Source organism: Cibotium barometz, chromosome 45, assembly GCF_041138505.1.
Source record: "Cibotium barometz isolate CiBa-2024 chromosome 45, ASM4113850v1, whole genome shotgun sequence".
Taxonomy (NCBI): domain Eukaryota; kingdom Viridiplantae; phylum Streptophyta; class Polypodiopsida; order Cyatheales; family Cibotiaceae; genus Cibotium; species Cibotium barometz.
The window spans coordinates 41,706,029-41,732,404 of NC_141090.1; the positions used below are offsets into that span (position 1 = coordinate 41,706,029).

At 40.5% G+C, this 26,376-nt stretch overlaps 1 protein-coding gene across 1 annotated transcript; it reads right to left on the reverse strand.

The window, feature by feature from the left end:
• Window positions 1-20,624: 20,624 nt before the first annotated feature.
• Window positions 20,625-25,624, reverse strand: LOC147612773 (putative metal-nicotianamine transporter YSL6). Its single transcript, XM_086783345.1, has 7 exons — window positions 24,929-25,624; window positions 23,213-23,391; window positions 23,031-23,128; window positions 22,558-22,695; window positions 22,162-22,351; window positions 21,890-22,022; window positions 20,625-21,738 (listed from the first exon to the last, which is right to left on the reverse strand). Exons 1-7 carry the CDS (start codon window positions 25,371-25,373, stop codon window positions 20,786-20,788), a joined length of 2,136 nt encoding a protein of 711 aa, XP_086639471.1. The 5' UTR covers window positions 25,374-25,624; the 3' UTR covers window positions 20,625-20,785.
• Window positions 25,625-26,376: the final 752 nt, after the last annotated feature.

Sequence of the window (26,376 nt, forward strand, 5' to 3'; positions counted from 1 at the left end):
AGAAAGATGCATAATGAAATTTTTTTATTACAAAAGTGTTATTCTTATTAAATTTGATTTTTATGCATAGAAAGATGCATAAAGAAATTTTTTTTATTATAAAAGTGTTATTCTTATTAAATTTGATTTCTATGCATAGAAAGATGCATAATGAAATTTTTTATTACAAAAGTGTTATTCTGATGCATAAAGGATTTTTTTAATTATAAAAGTGTTATTCTTATTAAATTTGATTTCTATGCATAGAAAGATGCATAATGGAATTTTTTTATTATAAAAGTGTTATTCTCATTAAATTTGATTTTTATGCATAGAAAGATGCATAAAGGAATTTTTTTATTTATAAAAGCATTATTCTTATAAAAAATGATTTTTATGCATAAATAGATGCATAAAGAAATTCTTTTTATTTTAAAAGTGTTATTTCTATTAAATTTAATTTTATGCATAAAAGGATTTTTTTTATAAAACTATTATTCCCATTGAAGTTGATTTTTATGCAAAAATAGATGCATAAAGAATTTTTATTTCAAAATTAGAATTCTCTTAAATTGTATGTTTAAATTTTATGAGTATTTGATAAATGAATAATTAAATACTCTAAGAGAGAAAATTCTATCGTTTTATATTCACACAGATTGTAAAAAAAGAGAATTCAAGAAATTTATCGAGATCGAAATATTCAGATAAATGATTAATTTATTCATCATTAGAATTCGTAACTAATTTAGAAATCAGGTAAGTGAATATTCAAAGAAAGAAATTCAGTAAAATAGTAACTGAATTATCAAACCTTTTCGAGAAAGATAGTTCAGGACAAATCTTATCTGACTCGAGCCTTGAATCAGGCTATGATCAAGACCAAACTCTTTCGTTAGTTTCGAGGAAAGAAGGTGTGACCAGTTTAGAAAAATATACTCAAAACTCCCGCCAAATCTGAAACTAAGTTTGAGACCCTTCGAATTGATCTGTGGATCAAGGTTATAGAATTCGAGAAATTCTGGTATGAAATTCAGAATTCCGATCAAGAAGTTTTGGGGATACTGATTCAAGAGATACTCCTTGTATTCAAAAGAAAATCAAACTGAAAACTTGCATAGAAACCCTGTTTTCTTAAAGGACAGTCTTACGCTAGAATGCTGGAGGGAGCATTTGGTATATGTTTTTCTAAGGGAAGTTCGGTTGCAATCAACTGGCGGGGAGGAGTGTTCAACGGACGACTCACGCGGCAAAGCCTGTCCAGGTCCTGACCAGCCTCCATATGGTTGAAAAATGGTGAGCCTCTGGTATAATGGGCAAGGGCCAACGAAGCGGTCCCTGAGTGAATGGATGAGATGTCATGTGAATCAGATAGATGTGTATGTGAAGAATGGATGTGAATGTGTATGTGAAAGAATGGATGTGAATGTGTATGTGAATAGGATGATATGTGATTAAAATGGATGTGAATGTGTATGTGAAGAATGGATGTGGATGTGTATATGAAGAATGGATGTGTATGTGTATGTGAAAGAATGGATGTGAATGTGTATGTCAAGAATGGATGTGGATGTGTATGTGATGAAAATGGATGTGAATGTGTATGTGAAGAATGGATGTGGATGTGTATGTGAAAGAATGGATATGAATGTGTATGTGAAGAATGGATGTGGATGTGTATGTGATGAAAATGGATGTGAATGTGTATGTGAAGAATAAATGTGGATGTGTATGTGAAGAATGGATGTGAATGTGTATGTGAAAGAATGGATGTGAATGTGTATGTGAAGAATGGATGTGGATGTGTATGTGAAAGAATGGATGTGAATGTGTATGTGAAGAATGGATGTGTATGTGAAAGAATGTGATGTGATGTGACATGAATATATGTGGATGTGAAATGATAGATATGAATGTATGGATAAATGTGGGTAGTCGTACATGTGAACGATTGCATGGATGTGGATGAATGAGATGAGATGTGTATGATGTGGATAGATGTGATGTGATGTTATGTGGATAGAATGTATATGATGGGATGGTGATGAGAATGAATGTGATGGATATGAATGAATGTGATGTGATGAATGTGAATGGATGAAGGTGATGAGATGTGAAATGGATAGATGTGAGTGAATGAGATGTGATGTGAATCGGGATGTGAATGAATGAGATATGATGTCATGTGAATCGGGATGTGAATGAATGATATGGGATGTGAATGGATGAGATGTGATGTGATGTGAATCGGGATGTGAATGAATGATATGTGAGGTGAAATGGATGTGATGTGATGTGATGTGGATGGGTAGATGCAAGTGGATGAGATATGATGTCATGTGAATCGGGATGTGAATGAATGATATGGGATGTGAATGGATGAGATGTGATGTGATGTGAATCGGGATGTGAATGAATGATATGTGAGGTGAAATGGATGTGATGTGATGTGGATGGGTAGATGCAAGTGGATGAGATCTGGATAAATGAGGAAAGATGTGATGAGATGAAAATGATGTGATTGGATGAGAATGAGAATACATATGAAATGGATGTGGGATTAAATAATATGGATTGATGTGGAACAATGTGGAAAGACGAGAGTTCGTTATAGAAACTATATTTATGACCTGTTCTTAAATGACTATTTTATGTCAAGAATGCTGGGGAAGCATTTTGACGGTCTTGTGAATGAGGTCATGACCTAACTGATAAAGTTGCAACAGCGAAGAGTCAACGGAGGACGTCTCGCATATAGCAAGGTTGGCCGAGGTCTTGACCAACCTCGGTTCGATTTAAATGGTGAGCTTCCGGTACGGTGGATGAGGGACCAAGGAAGCGGCCTATGAGTGAAGCGCTAGGTGACCTGCGAAGGATCCTAGAGGGTGCTGACCATACGGTGCTCGAGCTCTAGGTCGCCGAAGATATCCACATGTGCGTTGGGGAAGATATATTGGATCAAGGAGTAAGAGTTGTTTTCTGAATTTGGGCATGGATCTGGTTGATTGACCTTGCTGGTCCTCAACGGATGAGTCCATGGCTCTTTTATATGGATCTATTGGTTGATCTTGCTGATCTTCAACGGAGATTCCATTTTGATTTTCATAAGTGAATATATTGCCGGGTACTATGAGAGCTAGGAACTATCGAAAAGGCCCCTGAGTGGACAGGTGGTGAGCGTTCTGATGCCATAGGTACACCGATGAAGGAAAAATTGGAATTTAGGATTCAACCGGATATTTTGGATTATGATCAGTGATACTATAGTTTCATTAAAAGATTATTTTAAAGATAGCTGAATCTGTGAAAAAGGCAATTTCATATTGGGTGTGTAAGTGGTGTGACTAGTTTTAACTTTGCATGAATATCCGGCTAGGGAGTCTGGGAACTCTTTTCCTCCCTGGTACCCGGGACAAAGCCTAACCAAATTCTTAAATGGATCCCATCACTATAGTGGTTGGGCGATTGGCTAACCCACGGGACTAGTTAGGCTGGACTGATGGATCCCTAAAATGAGACTCAATTCTGTTATGGTACGATAGATGAAGTAAATCCCGGATAAAAATTGTTCTATGGAAAAGAATCAACGGCTGTGCCTCTCCATGAGGAAAAAAGCATTGGTCTCTATGATCCAAGTGCAAGTCTTTTCCTTGATTTGACTATGGGACTTACGGGCTTGGTCAAATCAGTTCCATTAGTTAAGGCTCATGACTACCTTAGAGTAAAGATATCCTGGAGGAATCGCCCGTGCTTTCCAGGCGAGAGTTTTTGCGGGTTCGGTTTTGGAAGAACCGAGGGATTAGTCTCTTGTCTCGATATATGTGGGCGAGGCCCCGAGTGAGGGACCCTGTCCCACGCAAGAAGTGCTACTTCCACTGCTAGCACCCCAAAATTCATTGCGTGGTAGGGACAGGGATCTTTCAATTAGGGAGAGAGATTAGCAAGAGGATTAGCAAGAGCAAGACTCAATTGCACAAATGGAGAGAGATTAGCAAGAGGATTAGCAAGAGCAAGACTCAATTGCACAAATGGAGCGTATGTTGTATTATGAGAGAAATTCACTTATATACATGGCCATAAGTGTTCACACTCACTTAAACTATGGCCGGCCGGGCACTTTCGGCTCATAAGAGGCCTAATGCTATTACAATGACTACTCTCATAATATATCCATGAAGTACATCACTTAGGACGTCATCCTAATTTGCTACCACACGCTCTTGAAGCGGGAATTGCCATAAATACTCCGTCACACCATTACGGGCACCCGTCCAAGTTGTAGCTTTGGACACTATTGCTTCATATCTTGAATGTATGACCTTTTGGTGTATCTACCATGACTCCTTGATATAAGATAATGGCGGTAGCTCTTGTTAATCCTAGAATGGGATTAACATCTGGCCTTCCTGCACTTTTCTAGGCACATTGTGAGGTGTGTTATGTGTTCTTCTTTCTTAGAATGGGATTAACATCTGGCCTTCCTGCACTTTTCTAGGCACATTGTGAGGTGTGTTATGTGTTCTTCTTTCTTTTTCGAACACACTGAAGTCATCCACAAACACCCTCATGAAGGGGGTCAGATATTCATATAATATTTCTTGAACCATCCTTTCAAATGTAGCAAGAGCATTTTTCAGCCTGAATATTATCACAATGGAGGCAAATGCCCCCCATTCTATAACAACAAAAGTTGTCTTTTCTTTATCTTCTTGGGCCATTCACACCTGGTTTTACCTGCTAAATCCATCCAAGAAAGAGTACGTTTCATGCCCCACTATGGCCAGGAAGGAATCAATGAATGGCAATAGGAAAGGGTCGGATATAGTGGAAGCATTCAGCTTGATATATGTTGAAATTTGAGCATAATGATGAGCTATGGTGGATCAAACACTAGAATCAACATCATTAACAAAGTGATTAGTAAATGATTAAGACGTAATTAGTGGGTAATTAGTAAATAGATTAATGTAGGCATGGATACTCAAAAACCAGCAAATTCTCATTAGGGCTACGCCTCAATTTATAGAGTTTACATCAAGCATCAATTCCCATTGATTTCTCCATGATTCACTCCCAGAATATCTCCACCTCTTGCCTGATTCTCTCCACCTCTTCTCTTTTCCCTGAATATCTCCCAGAATAACTCCACACTCCTAAATTCTCTCATGCTACCCTTTATTCTCTCCCAGTAGATTCTTCTCACCTTTTCACAGGTTTTTTCACAATTACATCTCCTCTTTTACAGCCTCTATCCAAGAGCTTGTTCCCACACACACCCTATTCACTTGTATATTTCAACACCTCCCCTCAAGTGAATAATCCTAGCACACCTAGACCCTATACCAAGTTTGCCTCCCCTTACTTGATAGTCTGCGACTAGTGTCTACTCCTCCCCTCAAGTTATCTTAGCACAACTGGACCCTGTATCAAGTTTCTCTCTTACTTGACAGCCCGCGACCAGTGCCTCAAGTCCCTAAACTCTATAGTCCTTGACACTCTCTCTCTCTCTATGTGTCCAAGGCTACTAAAAGTGCCCGCGACCTTGACTAAAGTGCTCACACATACATCTCTCTACCACGTGGCCTACATCATCGGTGGCTCAGAGGTGGTTTTACTTTGTTGGGGCAGGTTACATTGGGTTGTGGGGTCTCTCTCTCTCTCTCTCTCTCTCAGAAAAGATGATCCGACTCCACTTCCTTTGGAGCCTCCATGAAGTTTACCGATGTCGTTCCTTCTTCACTGGGTTTGCTGTAGCAGTCTCTCGCCATGTGTCCTGGCTTTCCACATTTGTGGCAAGTGAAGGTCCTCCCTCCTACTCTACCTCTTCCTTGTCCTCATCCTCGAGAGAATCCTCCTCGGGTGAAGAATGCTCTTTCTTCTCCTGCTGTTGAGTCGAGCTCTTTCTTCTCTTTGCCTCTACTCTCTTGCTCTAGTAGAGCTGCTTCTATCTCGTGTATCTTCAATTCAGGTACATTCTTTAGTGTTGCTACAATGTTTTCATAATCTCCTTTGTCCACACTCTTCAGAAGTACAGCTAATGCTTCATCATCTTCTACCTTTTTGCCAATAGCTGCCAATGCTTTTATATTTGTTCAAGTGTGTGATTAAAGGTTCACTTTCCTTCATGTCCAATTTGTAGAATTTCATTAACAGATTTATCTTGGAATTTTTTGCTTGTGTACCAAATAATTTATTGAGTTCATCCCATGCATCTTTTGCCCACTGTATCCCTGTGATGTGATGAATGATTTCATCATTTAAACTGAGTGCAATAAGTCCCAATGCTTTTTCATTCCTGCTCTTCCACTCATTTTCCCCTCTCTCTGGGCATTCATCTCTCCCTTCAACTAATCCCCACAAATTTTTCCTCATCAGCAAACACATGGTTTTTGTCTGCCATGTATAAAACTGTTCCCCATTAAATTTGGCTATTTCCTGTGCTGAACTCATGGTGATGTGAAGGGGGTCTTACCTCTTGATCCAATTTCAAAATTCAAGGGCAGTGTCTACCCTTTTACAACTCAATCTGGTGATGATTACAATAATTTTATCAGCATAAAATCACCAAAAATTACACTAAATTAAGGGTAACCAATTTGTACGGGATGGTTGGAGTATCAAACCAACTCTGATTTGCAATCTGAAGCTATAGGGATCTGTATCAAATACCTAATGGTTAATTTGAACCCTCAATCGCACCAAAATATAGTGATTAGTACTGATTAATCATTGATTAGCAAATTAATGCTCTATTTTGTGTGCAAAAAACAGAGTATGCGGGGAGTCCAGATCTGGTGCCTTCCACTTCAAATGAGCTCAAATGCTTTCAAAGGCATCAATAGCAATGAGTCTAGTAGAGGATTAAGCCAAGAAACACAAGATTTGACCAAATATTGAAAGCTTAATCTCTGTTTTACCAAAGTCACCTGCAGATTTGATGAAGAGCTTGGATCTCAATGTAGACTTGATGAAACTCAATTCTGTCTTCTCACCAGCTTGTAGAGCATGCTTGATTACACCTTGGGCTAAGAGGAATTAGAAGCATTTAATTTGAGCAAGGAGAAATCTTCAATTCCCTTTAGAAAAACGCACCAGCCAAAACGTTGATTTCTGCTTCCTTCACTGGCGGTTTGCTGCGCCGTCTGATGAGCTTGTAGCCAAAGATGTTAGCTACCATATGCTAGAAGCTTGTGCCCTAATTTTGTGTGTGTAAGGTGCTAGAGATCCTCCAACTGGCTGGGGGTGAAGGGGGAAGTGAAAAACTCACTAAAAATTTGATTTTTTGCTAATTATCTAATAATCCTAATTAATTAACTAATGGACTCATAAACCTAAATGATTCTAGGCATGGCTTTGATACCATGTTGAAATTTGAGCATAATGATGAGCTATGGTGGATCAAACACTAGAATCAACATCATTAACAAAGTGATTAGCAAAATGATTAAGATGTAATTAGCAAATAGATTAATGTAGGCATGGATACTCAAAAACTAGCAAATTCTCATTAGGGCTAGGCCTCAATTTATAGAGTTTACAACAATATAGTCAATACAGACCCTCAACTTCACATTCTTTTTTGGAACAATGACTATTGGTGTGACAACCATTTCGCCCTATCCATAGGATAAATGAACCCAACCTTCAGCAGTTTATCAATCTCTTTCTTCACATGTTTGGCATAATTTGGGTTCATTCTGTATCTGCTCTACCTGATTGGGGTCGCATCCTTTCAGGTTAATCTTATGCTGGTAGAAACTTGGATCAATCCCCTTCATATCAGAGTAGTTCCAGGCAAATACATCTTTGTAGGAATTCAACAATTCCAAGAGCCTCCCCTTGAATTCCTGATTCAGCTTATCACTCACTAATTCTAACTATTTTGGGCTGCTGATCATCCCCAAGGTTTACCTCTTCGAGCTCATCTTCTTGAACTCTAATGTTTCTTTTCCTGAGCTCAACTTCCTCCTGCTTTAGGGCCACCATGTCTTTTTCCTATTCAACCTGCAATTCTTCCACATTGTCCTAAGTCTCATCTTCCTCTTTATGAGTGCTCTCTTCATTCAATATCACTTTAGGATGAGCCATCAGAACCTCTGGTTTGTACCTTTCCCCAATCCTCTCTATGTCCACTTCGAACAGTAGAGCAGATCTAGATTCTCCATCATCTTCTACCCCTTCTAGGTAGTTTAGGCCTTTTGCATACATTGGTCGGCTTGCTAGGTTTAGCATGTCTTTTCTTGTACAACTGAAATGTAGAATTTCTTTTTACCTTTCCTAATTGTGAACTTGTTCGTCTCCCAATTGTGCTTTATCCTACCTCTCCTGAGCCACGGTCTTCCAAGGAGCATGGGATATGCACCTGCTATTTCAGTCATCTTGAGAACAATGAACACAGCAGTGAAGATACATCCTGCTACTTCTATCTTCTCTCCTCTGATTATGATAACAAGTTGGACCCTTCTCTGGTCAACCATGTGAATCTAGAATAGAGTGGGTTTCATGTCAGTAATCCCTAGCTTTTTAGCCAAGCTATCTAATATTATATTTAAAACCCTCCATCTAGAATGACCCTTATTACTGTCTCACCTCTGATTTTGATGGTTACTTCTGGAATAGACGTATCACAGTCCTGGACTGTGATACGTTCACATTTTTGCATTTAGCTGCAAGATGTTCTATCTCCTGTGCTAGCATCTGCACCAGAGTCTCATTTGGAACTATAGCTTAAAACGGCTTTTACCTATAATTAGGAACCAGATTCAGCATTTGTTCCAATGTGATGTTCAATTTCATCCTATCGAGATCCTCCCATAAGTCGTATTCCTTACTGCTTTTCTCCTTGACTTCTTCACATTCTTTTTCATTTCTGTTTTTCTTCTCTTTCCTGTTTGTCAGTGTTATTGTCTGGGATTGTTTCCAGATTTCCTTCCTTTTCTTTTCTCGGGACACTTATGCTTCTTTGGCCTATAATTGGCCTCAGTTGGCTTCTTTCCTGCACCAAAGTCTTCTCTTTTCTTAATCAAGTTTTCTCAGTTTTTCTCAAGATACTCTCCCACAAGTTTACCTGGTTTTCCTCAAGATACTCTCCCACAGGGCGGGCTTTCCTGCATCGTCCTCACCATTCCTTGTACACTCTGCAGTAACTTGGTGATCTGATCTCATACCTTTTGCTGCCCTATCCGCTGTTCTGGTTTTTTTTCTAGTTCTTGCCTACTAGCATTCTTACCTATCAGCATCTTGACAAGTCCTTGTAATCTTGTACGACCATCAATTCTAGTGGCTTCTCTTGTTCCTTTCCTACATCATGGTCCACCTTTACCATATTGACTAGCTACATTATTTCCTGTTGGGTTTGCCTCTCTTTGTGGCCTTGCCTCCTACACTTCCTACCATTGCAGTAGAAGCAAGCTCCCGTTGGGCCAATTCTCCCACCTCCTCTTCCATAAGGTCTATTGATTTGAGGTCATGTGGTGATCTGGTGACAGCTGGGGCTTTCTGCTGCTACCTTTCCTCCACCATGGGGTTCCTGTTTTTGAGTATTATAGTAACACATCTCTGTAGAGTGATTGTCCCTCCCTCAGATAGTGCATACTTGTTGTGCATTTCTTAATTGGCACTGCTCTTTCGTATGCCCTTGATTGTTGCATCTCATACACCAAACATTGGTTTGAGTCTGGATCATGTGTGTCCTCTAGCAATCTTGGGCTACGGAGGTTTGAGTCTGGATCCTAAACCTTCTCTGCCTGCTTCCTACCTTTCTTTTTCTAGGGCTTCCGCCCTTTGGCATCTGGCTCTTGACTGGATTCTGACTTTGAGGTATATTCTCCAAAATCCGATTCTGAGGTTTCTTCATCTTGTCCTTCTTCTTCTTGGAGTCTTTGTTTGTTTTCTTTAGGACCCCTTCAGCTCTAGCAACTCTTGCCACCACTTGTTTGAACGTAAGGGCTTCCAGGTCATATGAGGGCACTGGTGCATCTGGAGCTTCTCCCTCAATCCTCTCACATGAACCATTTAGCTCAGCATGGTTCGAGTAGGACGGTTGGGCTAGTCCAGGCACATCAGCATTGCTCGGAATTCAATTGCATTGTCTTATGTTGGCCTCTTTTTTCACGTCATCCTCTACAGTTTTTCCAAAACCTCTGTTATGATCTTGTCTTTCTTGAATCTTTTCAGGAAAGCCTTCTTCACTTCTTCAAATGTCTGGAAGTGCTAGACCATGTTGGGCATACTAGCTGGTGGCTTTGCCGCCCAACATTGTTGCAAAGTATTCTGCCTTTTTTGTAGCACAACAAAGATCTAGTGGCCAAGAACGTGGTTTCAAAAGAGAAGATGTGAGCGTCTAGATCCTCCTCACTCTTGCCCTTGAATTTAGGGTACTTGATGGACGTCTTGTCCCACAGCTATGGGTTCTTCTCCTTCCTGAGCTTCCTTGGTGGTTCCGGAGTCTGTCTTTCCAGCTCTCATGGAATCCCATCTACTAGTCTTCTTAGATGGTGCAGTGGTGCTTCTTGTTCTATAGCATCAGCTTGTCTACAGTGGTACTACCACATTTCCCTATTTGAGCTCCCTTCATTCTTCATGCATGCTCCATTGTGCTCTTATGACTCTCTAGTTAGCATTCCTCACACTAGTTAGTGTGTGCTTTCTTTCTGGACTCCTTTGGACTACCTTACTCTATTATCTATGCATGACGTACCCTAGAACTAGCCTCTTTCTTTCTACTCCCCTACCTGGTACCATTTCCCCCCAACAAGATCGCTAAACATATCAGTGCTACCTGGTCGAGACCTGGCACTTGCGTGGTTCCAAACCACCTAGTCACACAGCTCCAGAGGAGACATGACTAATAGAGTGCCCAATGAGATAAACCAACGCTAGTGTGTTGTGCGCCGCCAATCTGCCTAAGCAAAGGGAGTCTGTTCATGACTATACAGAGGTTGGCACCTACATCTAGTAGGATTCCAGACCTGGCTGTTGATCCTATTTCCTAATAGGAGTCATATCCAGATAGGAATGACTCTAGGTCCAGATTTCAGTTAGAAGACATATCTAGACAAGAAAGTGCTTAACATAGACTAGGAATCAAATAGACATATACAGAACATAAAATGGAGGCTCTCTCTCTCTCTCTCTCTCTCTCTCTCTCTCTCTCTCTCTCTCTCTCTCTCTCACACACACACACACACACACACACACACACACACACACACAAGAAAGGATAAAGCAAGAAATAGTGTATCAATAGCTCTAATCTCACATAAGGGAAGTGTCCATTCTCATTAGAGAAGTTATTTTTTATATAACATACTAAATGTTGGGCACCCAGACTCAGGCAATCTTCCTCAGTCTAAACTATGTATTTGTGTATTTGCCCTGTGATGCTAACATTACACTTAGCTTGGTCATCCCTTGTTTACATTGTTTGTGTCTCATTAGTATGAAAAAATTATAAGATTTACGTAAAGTGCTAAAAATTGCTCGAGCAGCCAAAATTATAAAGTGACCCAAATGAATAGATTAGTTGATGCTGATCGAAGAAACCCATCAAAGTTATCCCCCTCATTAACTACCATTACGTAGTGTCCACCTTGGTTGGATATTGTTGATTACAAAGCACCATTACTTGAAGCTCGGGTACTTTGTCCACCCAACTCTGGTAATGAAAATAATTATCAGTGGGACCCACCAGATTCATCCTCCTTATTAACAATTAACAAAATCTCAATCAAGCATGCCAGCAAAATTGAGACAACAACAACACCAAGGCTTTCATCATGGATAGGCAAGCGGTTCTCCGCCTTCACTCAGTGAGGCCATGCTGGTAAGATGTCACTTCCTATTATTTATATGTTAAGCCACTGACGAGGTGCTCTCTAATCCGGGGGTTCACTACCCATGGGAGAGGTGCTCAAGAGCTTGTCTCTCATCCAAGCCCTCAAGAAAAGAACAAGAAAAAGGAATGTGCTAATCTATGTTGTAATCTAGATGAATGGATAAAGAATATCCCAACCAAAGGAATGTGCTAATCTATGTTGTAATCTAGATGAATGGATAAAGAATATCCCAACCAAAGGAATAAGGTAATAAGAGGAATGAACCTAACCAAAGAAATAAGATAACAAAATGAATAACAAACCTAACTAAGGAAATGGAAAGCAACTCAACACTCACACTACACTAGCACTCTCACCACACACTCTCACTCCATACTTACCTCTCACTCACAAGCCTCTAAGCTCGAGTAAATGGCAATAAGAAGATGGCAACCCGACACCTCCCCTACACTCAAGCTCTTAACTTCATGCCTCTCACACATGGGAAGTGCTTAAGAGTGAGCAAGCCATGGCCAAAACCACATGAGCAAGAAGAAGACCTCACACTCAACCCTTAGTGACCCCTAAAAGGAGATACCTCAACCTATAAGATGAGAGAGGAGAGTATAAGACTTAATCTTATTTAAAGGAAAAGAACACAAGATGGAATTCACAACTTGGGCTGCTAGAGGGGAAGTGAGATCTCCCTCACCTATGCTCACTATAAATACTAAAATGCAAGGCCATCCCAGATGCACAAGTCCCACATGCTGAGCATAGGTGAGTCCACAAAAAGATATGCAATGAAGCTCAATGTGGCAAAATATAGGATATGTGTACCAAAATGATATGCAAATGCATGTATGTGTACACCATCATGTGTAGAGGGTAGATAGTGCTAAGCTATGGTGTACAAAAAGGGCTTAACAATCCCCCCACCTCCGGTCCCATGGACGCAGTTGGATGAATATAAAAAATGGAGAGGGAAAGGGCAAAAAGGGGTAGGGTCAATGTTGATGAAGCCCCCAAAAATAAGGAAGGATCATGCCAAAGATGTGTCAATGTAGAGCATGACCCAAGCTCAAGGATCCGTAAGATGTGTTGATGAAGAGGGCCTCTATGCAGCACCAAAAAGAAAATTGAGCGAAACTCCCCCACCTCAAGAGTGTAGACCATGGAAGTGAGGGGTGCTCTGCCACCTTGAAAGCGTCAATCCCATATGCCGAGATCCCAAATGTAAACAGGGAAACATGAGAGGCTCTCAGTGTATTCTAGGATCCCATATGTAGTAGTTAAGAGAATAGACACAAGTATGCATGCTAGGGATGCCCCTCCACCTCTCCTGCTCTGTCAATAAAGTCGAAGATCTTGTCAATGTATAGCCCAAAGAGGGTGGGGGATAGCAGGAAGGATGCTTGGGTGAGAGTGGGGGGCAATGAAGCAAAAGAGACCAAGGTGCTGGTGTCCAGGAAGGTGATGGGGGAGGAGGGGGGTTGTGAGGGGACTTGAGATGGGTATTATCCTAAGAACCAAGGCTAGGTGTTGAGGATCCATTCATGGGCCAGGATGCCTAAGTAACTCAACCCCTTGGAGGGTTTGGGGATGGTAGAGAAGTGAAAGACATTGACAAAGTGTGGTGCAGTGAGTGTACAGATCCTCTTGGTGGGGCTAGATCCCCCAAGAATGTCCTACATAGATCCTCTGAAAAAGCAGAGATCTTGTTGAGGTAAGTAGGCCAAGTCCCCCATCGCCAGCTCTTGGAGTGAGACCTGCATAAGTGGTGTTGTTTGAGTGGTTGATGACAATGATCCACAGGTGTTGTAGCAATCAAGGAAGTGTTGTTTGAGTGGTTGATGACAATGATCCATAGGTGTTGTAGCAACCAAGGAAGTGCGAGCAGATGGTCTGAGTGTGACATCGTGGTGGCTCGATTGCATAGGGAGAGGGAGAGGGGTCTTTTTTTGTAAGTCTTGTTTTTTTTAATTCCATGAATAATATAGAAATCAAGAAAAAATCCATGTGAAAAAAGGGGGGAAAAAGAAGAAGTAAAGGGAAAGGGAAAAAAAATAAAATTTAACAAAAAATACAAATCACCATAAAAATTTTTAAAAAAAAGGGAAGATATAAAGAAGAAACAAGGAAGGGATAGGGCTTTTTAAAACATAAAACATAAAATAGAGTAGATAGGAAGAAGGAAAAATGAAAGATGGAAAAAAATGGGGGAAGGCTTTTGTCCAAGAGGGAAGAATGGAGGGGGAGAAAGGGGGAGGAGACACAGTGGGTTAGGCTATGAGGAAAGGAGAGAAGGGGAGAAAGAGAAGGGTATAGGGAAGGATACAGAGGGAGTTGAGGGAGAAGGAGGGGGGAGCAAGGGGAGAGGACAATGTGGTTAGGCTATGGGGAAAGGGGAAAGGTGGAGAGGATAGTGTGGTTAGGCTATGGGGAAAGGGGAAAGGTGGAGAGGATAGTGTGGTTAGGCTATTTGGAGAGGGGTAGAAAGAGAAGGGGAGCCTTGGTGGGAATAGATAGGGAAGGAGATGGAGGGATCGAGGGAGAAGAGAGAAGACAAAGGGAAGATGGGGAACATTCAGTGTAACCTATGACAAAAAGTGAAACACAAGGGGGGCTAGATTCTAAGTCACCACCATGACACTGGAGTCCCACCTAAGCTTCGCAGCCTTGAAGCTCTAGGACTCACAAAGTAGTCTTGCAAAGAAGCAAAAGAAAATTCAACAAAAGAGATCCAGAAGGACATTGAACTTGAAAATTGGGGGAAATGAGGGCCCAAGGCCTTTGGCAACTAGAGCCATCAAAGTCTTCATATCTTTTGGAACTTTGAAGCTCACGAGTTGCTGGCTTAGGGAGAAAAAAAATGAACAAGTATATATATATTTTTTAAGGGACACTATATACCACCAAAACTTGCTCTTTTCTTTACTTTGATTCCTTGTGAGTCTGTACTTTGTGACTTGATCCAAATTAGCTCACTTTTGTTGATAATTTTGGCTTACATAATTTTCACCATTTAAAAATGGGTGATGTTTAACACAAGAGTTGGAGGTGGCCTAAGACCTTTGGTGCTTTAGAATGCCCAATCATCTTTGGAAATGTTTTCAACTTCTTTCAAGCTTGAGGCAGGTGACTTCTTCTTAAAGAACCAATCCTTCTCTAAGTGATTGGTTCTCAAGCAATAGTAGCTACATTTGAGTTTTCCCTTTGCTTTGTTTGGACCTTTGGTAGGCTCTTTGTTGGAATTCTTGTTGGCGAAGAGTAGTGTTAAAATCTCCCCCCTTCTTGCTTGCTTTGAAACTGTCCTCTTCTTAGAGTGATGTGATCACCCCTTCCAATGTTGGCTCTAGAATGTTATTCAAAGTAGCGACAATGTGGCCATAGATATCATTGGGCATGCTATCGAGTAGCATAGCTATGGGATCATAATTAGACGTCGGTGCACCAATGTGGCTATTGACAACTAATTCATGACACTTTTCATGTGATTGATGTGAGTGCAAAAGCATTATGTGTTTTCATTTTCAGCTCAAAGAATTCAATTTTAAGTGCAATTTTTTAATTCTTTCCTTTGCCCCAAATAGCTTCTCCCATGCATCAACGAATGATGATTATAGATCAAAAATATGATAGATATAATTATCGCTCAAAGCTAATGCAATGATGGAGAATGCCTTGTCATCCCTAGTAGCCCATGCAATTTCCCCTGATTTAGTATTTGGTTTCTTTTCTTTTCCATTGGCTACATTCAATATGCTCTCTCATGATGAAACAGAGGGATCGCACTCAAAAACTTAAAAAACCCTAATGATTTTGCATAATAATAAAATGGGGTTTGGATTTGGCTTTAACAATTTTCTTTTTGGGCTTTGAAGTGGGTTTGTCTACCTTGATTTCCTTTGGAGATGGAGTCATTTTATAGTGAGCAATTCACTATTTTGGAAAGGCTTATGATGATGAAGTAGAATGAGAAAAACCTCATACAATGATGGCCATGATCCTTGATGATAGCTTGAAGCCCACAATGCCAAGGTTTAGCTAAATTAGGATATGATAATTATAATTAGCACTAATCACCCTATGTTTTGAAGCAAAAAATTGACCACTTTGGAGTGAGAAATTGAAGGTCTAAATCAAGGGGAAATTTTATTTTGTTGAATTAGGCATGTAAGGTTAGAACCTTGAAATGCTCATAAACACCAATTAGATCACTGTAATCACCCTATCTCAGCAACTGTCTATTGAGACCAAAACAGAGAGAGATTTGATTCATATAGTTGGATTACTCAACCATTTTCCATCAAATTTTGTGAGGCTCTTCCTTATAGTGTTGCTAAGAAGCTTGCACAATAAATTTTGACAATAATTAGGTGTAAAAGCTCAATTATTACTATGTGCAAGTAAGTTTTCACTACTATCCTATAGGAAGAATTGCTAGAGTTTGCTTGTTGATGAAGACCATTGAGTAGGTGAAGTTGATCCTTTACATGTTGGGAAGGTTCTCCATTACTCACAATCCAATAGAAAACCCTTGATGTTGGCATTTGAGCTTATTAAAGTGTGGGGGTAAAGAGGGGAAAACACTAGTATTTGGCCTAGATGATGAAGTGCTAATCAAACTACCTAATTAAGATGTTTGGCTCATCTAAATGATAAATCTAGGTTTGATACCAATTGTGAAAGATTGTGGAGTAGAATGAGTAGCTATGGTGGATCATAACAATAGGATATCATGATTAGTAACATGATTAAGAACTAATGATAATGATTAGCAACATGGTTAAGAGCTATGGTGGATCATAACAATAGAATATCATGATTAGAAACATGATTAAGAGCTACTGATAATGATTGATCTTAACTAATAAAACTCATGGGAAATTAGAGCATGAACTTGATCACTTTATTCATAAAAAGGATTCTCTTTTATAGGCACATACAAGAACAAGGAGCCAAATCTCATTCCTTGACAATTTCTCCATATTCTCTCTTTTTGACCCATTTTCATCTCCCAGATTGTAGGCCTTCAGTTAGATTCAAGGTGGGCTCATTTGTTCTTTTTTCCACTTGATTGTAGAGATTCATAAGTAGAAATGATGTGTTATACTTGCATATTACTGCCTTTACAAAGCGTTATTTGGACTAATACACATTTGGATAAATGACTCCTAGTGATGGGTAATGGTTGCACTCCCAACAGTCATGAGAGATCAAAGAACACTAACAACAATGATGGTGGCCGCCGATGAGGTCAACAACTCAGAGAGAGCACGGGTGATGATGGAAGTTGGTGAGGTCAAAGAAGTTAGAGAAGCCCAACGATGAACATGGATTGGTGATGTGAAGAACTCGGAGGGCACCATGGATGACAATCGATGATTGAAATGTGGGCTGATTTGGAGCAAGTGCGCTCATAGATTCATGAAGCTCTCATTGCATGTCAGTGGCCTTAGTGATAAAGTTGAGTTGACAAAGTACATCAAAGGCTTGAAAAGAAGCATATGGGCTGATGTAAAAGCACAAAGACCAAACACCATCAAAGTGGCAATGCTATTGGTGGTGAAGATTTATGAGGAAAAGTATGTAAATACCATTATGCCTAGTCATTTCAACATAGTGAAATGGCCTCTAACACGACCACAAAGGCTTCATTTGTGGTGCAAAATCCACTCCATCTATTCCTCGGTATCCCATTGTGTATGGGAATAGCGGAAAAACAAAATTGAGATTTGGTAATGCTCCTCTAAAACCACATTAGTGAAATGAAGCTCAAGAATCTATGCTTCCAATGTGGTGAAAAGTGATCAAAAGACCATGGGAAAGTGTGCAAAACAAGGAATGCCTCGTCATTATGAGTGATTGGGATGCCAAGTATATGAGCTTATTTTGGAAGACATTGTTTGAATGTATGGGTACAATAATGACTCCAAGTACCACATACCATCTTGAGATTGATGGACAAAAATATAGAGGGTAAACAAATTTGAGACATTATTTCCATGACACAAAACATGTAGATGGCTAGCTAGGTCCTCCACACTACGTCCTTGTCTATGCCATATTCACCAAGCTCTCCAACCTCACTAGGCCGATGTCATCTATTGTCAGTACTCTTTGAGCTCTTTGAGGGACTCCATTGGCATCCAAATTAACATGTGATTCTATTAGATACTTCATTGACATCCAAATCCTTAATCCCATCATTGCCATCATGCAAATAATTCATGTCTACTTCGCCCACCTCCTCTTGAATTTTTAATTGGAGTTGAGATTTGAAGTTTACCACCTTGTGTTACCCATGGCTGAATTTACAAAAATGGTCGTTGTTGATGAGGCAAATGGTATCCAAAAAGTTCAAGTACTCAAGGTGAAGCTTGTAAAGTTTACTTTCTCATAGTATGGTCACTTTTGCGTGATTCCCAAGATTTTAGGACTTAATCAATAATATGAGCCACTCTAAGGCCCTCTTAATGTCAACCACTTTGTAGCATACATTACACATGTGACTTCGAGTCTCCCACCACTCCTCATGGTCCCTTATCATCCCATTCCTTCATTTACCATGGCCTCAAGGTAATGGAATCACCACTAAAAAAGGGGGGAGGGAGGGAGAGAGAATGGGTGAACTCATTTATATGGAATTTCACATGGGCAAGGTTTCTATGAAAGCTTGCTCTTGTCAAGAAGGAGATGCATTATCAAAATGATTAGTAATCATTTATTGTGATTAGGCCCTTTTCCATTGTCTTATATTCCTTTTGGCCTTTTCACACTTATTTTACAAGTGCCCAAGGCTCATATGAGCTACTAAGCCCCATTTACATTTACGGTATTTATTATGGGATGGTGGCATGAGAGTTCACCTTGTTAGATATGGGACCCCCAAGAAGAACAAGATGAACGTAACCTCTGAAAGCCCCTTTTCCAAGAGATACTTAAAGTATTGGACAAAGAAGTACCTGAAGAAGCATAATGTGAGGGATTGGTTACATGTTATCGCATCTAACAATAAGAACATGAATGTATATGATTTAAGATACTTCAATATTGTTGAGAATGAAGCTAAAGAGGAAGATTAGCCAAGAGCCCCATTTGGTATATGGGACATTTCACAAGCTAAATGAGTTGAATTTTGCTACCTCAATACTTAGGTCGCTGTGAATTTGCATCAATGAAGTTGTTCTAATGTGGCTTTTACATGATGTCAAGCATGCCGAAATACTATTGTTTTGATCTCTAATACAAATGTTATACAAAACTAGACATGGGGAAGCTTTAAAGACTCAATGTTTATAATAAGAGCCAATAGTCCTTTATATACAACTTATGAAAAGAAAAGATTTTAAAAATAATGGAAAGCACTTTGCCAAAAACACTTTAATGGGAAAAAGCTTACAACGTAAAAAGCCCACTTTCATGCATACTATATGAAAAGAAAAGATTTTAAAAATAATGGAAAGCACTTTGACAAAAACACTTTAATGGGAAAAAGCTTACAACGTAAAAAGCCCACTTTCATGCATACTAAATTAGGAACATGCCTACAATACATGCTAGAGTGTTTCGGTTTTGATGTCGTTTGATCCGTTGTTACTTGTCTTGTCATCGCCAACATCTTGAGCTTGTCTTTTCTCAACATATTTTAAGGTGAATCTTTCTCCAAGGACATAAAATTAGGACAAAATCCCTTTACATTAGCCATTGGAAAAATATTAGCCCCTATGTTTTTCCTTGATAATGTGTATCCTTTGTCACAATATTTTCATGAAGGTGCGACTCTTGGTTAGAGAAGGCCTTGATCTTGCAAGTTTGTTAGCCCAAAAAGACAAGCAACACATTTCCATCATGAAAGAGACTTCACAGCACATTTATCCACAAGCTTGGCTGAAATTCAGGTTTTTGCATGACCAGATCAAACCAGAGTCCCTTCACCCCCTCCTCATCCACTAGGTCCTGTAATCCATACCTAGGTTTCCCACCAAATAGTAAAATATCTCAAGTCTCCCACTGCAGTGGTATCCTGTCTCATGATGCCACGATCTAAGCTACACTCCCACGTATAAATGCAACTAGAAGTCTTAACATGCACCGCAATGACATACCAGAAAGATGGTTAGAGATCCACTGCAATGGTAACCTGCCTTGAGTCTCCCACCGCATGTCTTGTGATCCCTTACGATCTAAGCTACACCTTCTCTACCACAACGAGATGCAAGTAGAACTTTCAAAGAAGTCTCTAGCATGCACCTTGGCAATGACATGCTGAGAACATGATCAGCGATCCCAAGTGCTCAAAAAATCAATTTTAGTTAAATCAAACGTTGGCTATATTCGTTTATATGTGTGTGCAAATACTTATGGGTATGTATATACATGTGTATATGTTTAAGAATAAGAATGTAAATGTGTATAAATATTATGTACATATGTGGGTGTGCACATGCATGAGTGTGTGCGTGTGCATATGCACACATATAAAGAGCCTTAGGTCTAGCAAAAGTGGTTATGTCTGAGAAAGTGTTACAAATAAAATTTTCCTCAATCTACCAATTTGTGCACAGAAGCAGATCACTTAAAACAGTATCATTGAAATCATCACCTAGTCTTGCTTTGCCAAACCAACCCAAGACCCCTTTTCAACTGTGCTCTCTAACACAACCGGTCACTACTGCAGAATCTTCAACAACCCAATAGCCACGAAAGTTGAAAGAAACACCAGGGCCAATACTCCAAAGCGCAATTCGGTAATGGGGCTTCCTCCATAGCTGGTTACTATGAACTGAGGCTACCTCCAGGCACATTTAAGGATGCACAGGCACATTCCATAACAATCCTTTATTCATTTGGAATGTGACAACAAAACAGTGACCTTCAGGTTCAATGGTTGTGGGCAGACACTCTCCAGATGTACATACACATCAAAATTTTACCTACACAGCAGCCTTGACCAAGACAGTGTGCTAGAGGATATACAAGACCAGCTAATAACTTGGTAAACTCAAATTAGCATAAACCTTGCTAGCCAAGAAATACATACATACTGGAGCTTGCCTTTTGGCCAAAGCCAAAATAGCCGACACCAATGTCCACATGCCATCACCACACATCAACCCAGATGCTACTGCTGGAATGTAAACATCTGCCTTTCTTTGGTTCACTTTCCGCCAGACATACACTATCATACTACCTATGCACATGTCTATAGCAAAGTATGATCCAATGTAGAAGGGCAGAGCCATTGCCATGGGGATGGGAATAAACTGGGCAACCTTAGTTGGGACCCAATTCCGGACAACATTGATGATGATAGCCAATACAAAAAATAAGAATGAAAGGAGAAGGCAGTGCCTGGGCAAGGTAGAGAACCCTTGCACTCCAAGCAAGGCCATCTCTCGGAAGATCACAGCGTAAGGGGCCGGGTATTGTCCATCTTTTTGCCCGACTGGAAAAGCTTTCCAAAACATCCAAAATGTTGCAGGTGCAACGATGCACCCAATGATCGTGCCCAGAACCTGGCTAGCAAGCATGGATCTGGGTGAAGCCAGAGTGAGATAGCCTGTTTTGAAGTCTTGCATCAGGTCCGCCGCCGATGAGACGATAACCATCATGAGTCCACATGATACAAGGCCGACTATGACTCCACCTTGCCTTCCTGCCCAAGACGAGAAAATAAACAGGAAGAGCTTTCCATAACTTGAGATCAGGCTCCAATCAGTCATGCCAGACCCATAGGCATTGCAAAAACCAAGGATGGGAGCTACACAATAGCTCAGCACAACATAATACCACTTCATTTCATGAAATATTTTTAGAATCACTCCAACAGAAATTGCTGCCAGGCCCACATAACACAATCCGGCTACCTTGAAAGGCATCCTATCCTTTAAAAAAAAGTCTATCCTTTTCTGTTCGTCAGGTGAAGGATCTGGTTCACCTGTTAAGAAGCAAAAAGTGTTACAAATCAAGACCATTACAACACACACACACATAAATATGTCGCACATGCATTGCAAAGCATATTACATTCATTCGACAATCTCCAAAAGTCTGAGTCACTACATCTGACTAATGCATAGATTCATTACCCTTGTCGTTACTCCTTGAAGGCAGAATGGCCCTTTTCTTGTGTTGATTATAAAACGCAAAAATTGTCATGAATGTGACTTTCACAAAGTTATAGAGACCATCCCCTAGTATGAGAGCAATGGCAATGAATACCTGCATATATGCAAGCCACATCAAAAAGCAGTAAATCAGAAAAATAAGGCCTTTCTTTTTCCTGAAACAAAAACACAAAATTCACCCCAACTTATCATACCTAAAATTGAAAAAAAAAAAACCACCAAAACATACTTGCCTTGTAACCATAGACACCTTGTAGGTTTGAGCCCGTTGCGGTGACTGGATACCAGTCGCCTGCCCGACTGTTGATGAGGGGCCATAACACCGCCCATGACAAAATCCCTCCAAATAGCAGAGAGAAGTTAACAATATGAGGACAGATCATGCCTGCTCCAACATACGTCATATTGAAGTCGAAATAGAACCTGTCCAGAAGGTTAAAGGATCATAAGCATATACATGCACTTACACACATACATACATATTCAGCCATGAATGATAAAGAAACAAGTAGAACCTTCTGATTTTGTTCATCTACTTTCTATAATTTTGAAAACATCAATTGTGAAGTTGAACAATTAATAACACAGCCATTACTGCATTAATATCGAGATTTTTTTAAAAAAATTACTTGTTGTCATATGCTTTTAATCCCAAACTTGGGAACTTATCAAACCCACATTCTCCACTTGGTCCACTAAAATGCCATTTGAAGAGACTGAAGAAAAAGCTAAATGAGAAGTACTTTCCAAGGCATCTGATCTGTTTCCTGTGGTAAAAAATATAAAAACATGCAATAAGAATCCTGAAAGCAAAGTAGCATTAAAAGAGAGAGAGAGAGAGAGAGAGAGAGAGATGGATGGATGCATGCATATGTTTTCACAAAAAAAAACATGTAAAATAGACCTATTTTTTGAATATCCTTAAGAGTCCACACGCAGATGATATGGGAGCTCTTCTTAAGAAGTTTAGCCTTCAGCCATAAAGCCAGCCTCTTAAGGGTTACAGTTTGCATGCAGTAGGGATGCTTGAAGGTTATTAATGGTTTATCCAGTGCATCTAAATATACAAAAAGCAGGTCATAAAGTTGTCTAGGATTCTCACTGAGCTTGTTTGAAGCCATGGGGTGTAAAAAAGCTGTTGATAAGCACTGCAGTTGCAGTACCACTAGGATATGTCAACTTGTAATCAATGATCAGGATCTGTGTACAAACCCTCACGTTTAGGATCAGCAAATCAAGCCTAATCCTCATTCACATCACAAGAAAACATCAGAGAGCATGTACCTTTCGCAGAGGAACCACTGCTACAAGGCCGAGAAAGCTGGCCGCGAACACGTAGGCAATTATCCAACCCAAGCCGGGGTTCTTAATGTCTGCAGAGTTGTCTGCATGGCCTTTACCAGTGGCGTTGACAATGTCACTGGTTCTCTGGTCCATTGCCAGGAGGTAAGTGCTAAATCCGCCTGATAAGTAAAGACAAATATAAAGCATCAAGGCCAGAAACATGGAAATTTTTTATCAAAACTTATTCATGCTAACATAAGGGGTTAATTACTAATGCTTAATTATCCATGATAACCTAAGGGTGAATCTTTATAAATATTGGTAAATTGGGTAAAGCAAAAATTTCACCCATTCCTAATGATGAGGACCCTAATTCTTTAAAGTGGGACATCCCCTGATGGATTGGGAAAATTGGGTTAAAAGTGGAACAATTTACTTTTTTCCGGAAAGGTAGATTCTGTGATGGACTAAGGAAAAACCTTCAGGAGGCCGTTCCTGTGAGGAAAAGCGGTCAGTAGCAGCAGCCGGAGCCCTATTCCTCCAAGAAAGGCCAACCTCTGGCCTATCATGGACGTCATGGTTGATGGAAGGAGACACACATATTTGATACATCAGCATTCTGAGATGACAGCAACGTGCAGGGGCTTCATGATCCAGCACTTCAGCTGTGCAGGAAAAACTTCAGATGTTGCTGAGTTGTCCAGATATGGTAGATTTTTGGCTCAAAGAAGACCAGCTAATCATAGAGCTCAGATAGGTTTACAGCTGACGCATGACCAACACGGATCCAACATAACGGGTAGGAAATTTTTCAACATGCAGATTCTGTGATGTTTGGAGAAAAGGCAGGAGAAGAATATTCTGGGCTGGCAAAGTTGCAAGCAGTGGGAGCCACAAGCAACAACTTCCCAGCCCAGAATAACCTCTCCTTTCTCTGACGTCACAGCTGTGGGGAGGCATGCTTTCTGCCCCAATAGTGACAGGAGAGGAGAATAAAAGCTCACACATCAGCCTTCCAGCCCCAATAACGCTAAGGGAGGACTGGAAATGTACCCACATCAGTGTTTGCAGAATTGTAATCATGAAATGCTGACAGGAGAGTTAAGGAAATGCAGATTACATGTTTTCTATGCCAGGCCCGCACATCTGGTTGCTACTGACCCACGGATTAGACCAGCTGCAAAATGCAAGCTACTTGAAGGAGTTGGACCAATTGGGTAAAGGAGAGGTAGTACAAAATTTCCCAAGAAATATAATGGAATTGGGCCGATTGGCTAAGGCACAAATTGAGCATCAAAATGGTGCATAATTTGGACAACATGCAAGTTCTGGAATGAAATTTGGCCACTTGGGTGAGGCAAAATAGCGCACTATTTCCCGGTAACTCAATTAAGTTGACGGAATTGAGCTGATTGGGTAGAGCAAAATGATGCATTATTTCCCGGAACATGTAAGAGGCAAAATAGCGCACTATTGCCCCACCCCATTGCCGAGCTGGTATGGTTATGTGATGGGAGATGAGATTGAGTCATGCAGGTATGGTAAATACAGATGAGATTCCATAAAAAGAGATGGTTCAAATGATGTATGGCATGATGGATGCATGGCAAGGTGGGAAAAATGCACAGCACCATGGCTAGATTGTACGGCAACACGGAAAACCCGTACAGCAAATTGGTAAAATGTGCAGCAAAGATGGGAGCAAAGGGCACGTACCACTGTAAGCGACGCCATAGCAGGCGACAACGCAGGTCTGGATGACGGTGTTCTCCTGCCTGGTGAAGGGCCTGCAGGGGATACCCACATAATTTAGCAAGATCATCCATATTCGGATGCAGAAGAAGCTGAGCAAGCCTGCAGAGATGTGGAGGGAGGGGATGATGCCAGTGGTCAAGCTGAGCTTGTGAACGACCACACAGAAGAGGGAGCCCAACAAGGCACTGGCCAGAATGCCACGAATTGAGATCTGCGCCCACCATGGGGGCACCTCAGCAGACGCAAAAATCTGCTCCACGGAGAGCTCCTGGCCCTCGTCTTCTTCTTCTCCTGCTTGTGGTGTTACCCCTTCTAATGGCTTTTCCTCCTTTTGGTGGTGGCCACTAATGCATTGGCATGCCAAGTAGCCCATCTTGGGCTTCATTCTTTCTACCTCTAGGGCCATTTTTTTTCCCACCCCCTTCCAAATATGTGTGTATAACCTCACCCACAAATTCAAGTGTCTTGCCTTTGTATTGAGACCCCCATCAAACCAGTCCTAAATACCATTGGAATAGCTTCTGCCTTTCTGCCTAGCTTTGTCTGTGTTTAAAAAGCACTTGGATTCTGCCTCAGTTCCACACTTTGTGTGTTTCTGAAGCCTACCCAAGTTCAAATGCCACATTTGTGCGTATAACACACCTCAATTTAAATATCAACTCCCACCAACTCACCCAGCATACATACATTATAGAAGATACCATGGTCCCCCACCTCTCCTTTTCCAGTGGTCCTCTCCTTTTTATGAAAGGTCCCATCCAAAAGTTTGTTTAGCCCTTCTCTCTTTGCCTTTTCAACCACCCTATGCATCATGACATGTTTTTATTGTGGGGAAGCTAAGATTTTTGCCTTAGTACCTCACAAGATTTGAAGGATTTTACTACATTCCCATTACAGATATTATAAGTATAATTTTTTTATCATAACCCAGATCCCCAGTACACGTGTTTGTGGATATGTAAAAAAAACACGCCGTTTGATTAGTTCAAGATTGTGGATACATTTTAGAGGATGAAAAGGCCTCACTAGGGCCATGACGAGGCCTATGACACTAGCCTCTAAAACCTCCAACATTGAAGCTTAAGTTGAAGCATACAAAACTTAAAGTTTGTCATGACTTTCCCTTGTTGTAAAAATTCTAACATGATAATACTCCACATAAAAAAGATACCTAGTGCAAGATAAATCTACGGGGGATTTTTTCACCACCTCCCCTCATGTGCTTGTCACATGTCATATTCTCTCTCTCTCTCTCTCTCTCTCTCTCTCTCTCTCTCTCTCTCTCTCTCTCTCTCTCTCTCTCTCTCTCTCTCTCTCTCACACACACACACACACACATAATCTTATAGTTCAAATGGTATTTCACATCACTTACATTCTTCCCAATCCTCCATTCATATGAAATGTAC

What these genes read in the sequence shown, in the direction of transcription:
- LOC147612773 (XM_086783345.1), bottom strand. Translation starts at nt 25,373, where the DNA reads ATGGCCCTAGAGGTAGAAAGAATGAAGCCCAAGATGGGCTACTTGGCA. An exon ending in CAGTGGTTCCTCTGCGAAAG is followed by an intron (nt 23,129 to 23,212) that starts GTACATGCTCTC and finishes GTTTGTACACAG; the next exon opens with ATCCTGATCATTGATTACAA. An exon ending in TTAAAAGCATATGACAACAA is followed by an intron (nt 22,352 to 22,557) that starts GTAATTTTTTTA and finishes CCTTCTGGACAG; the next exon opens with GTTCTATTTCGACTTCAATA.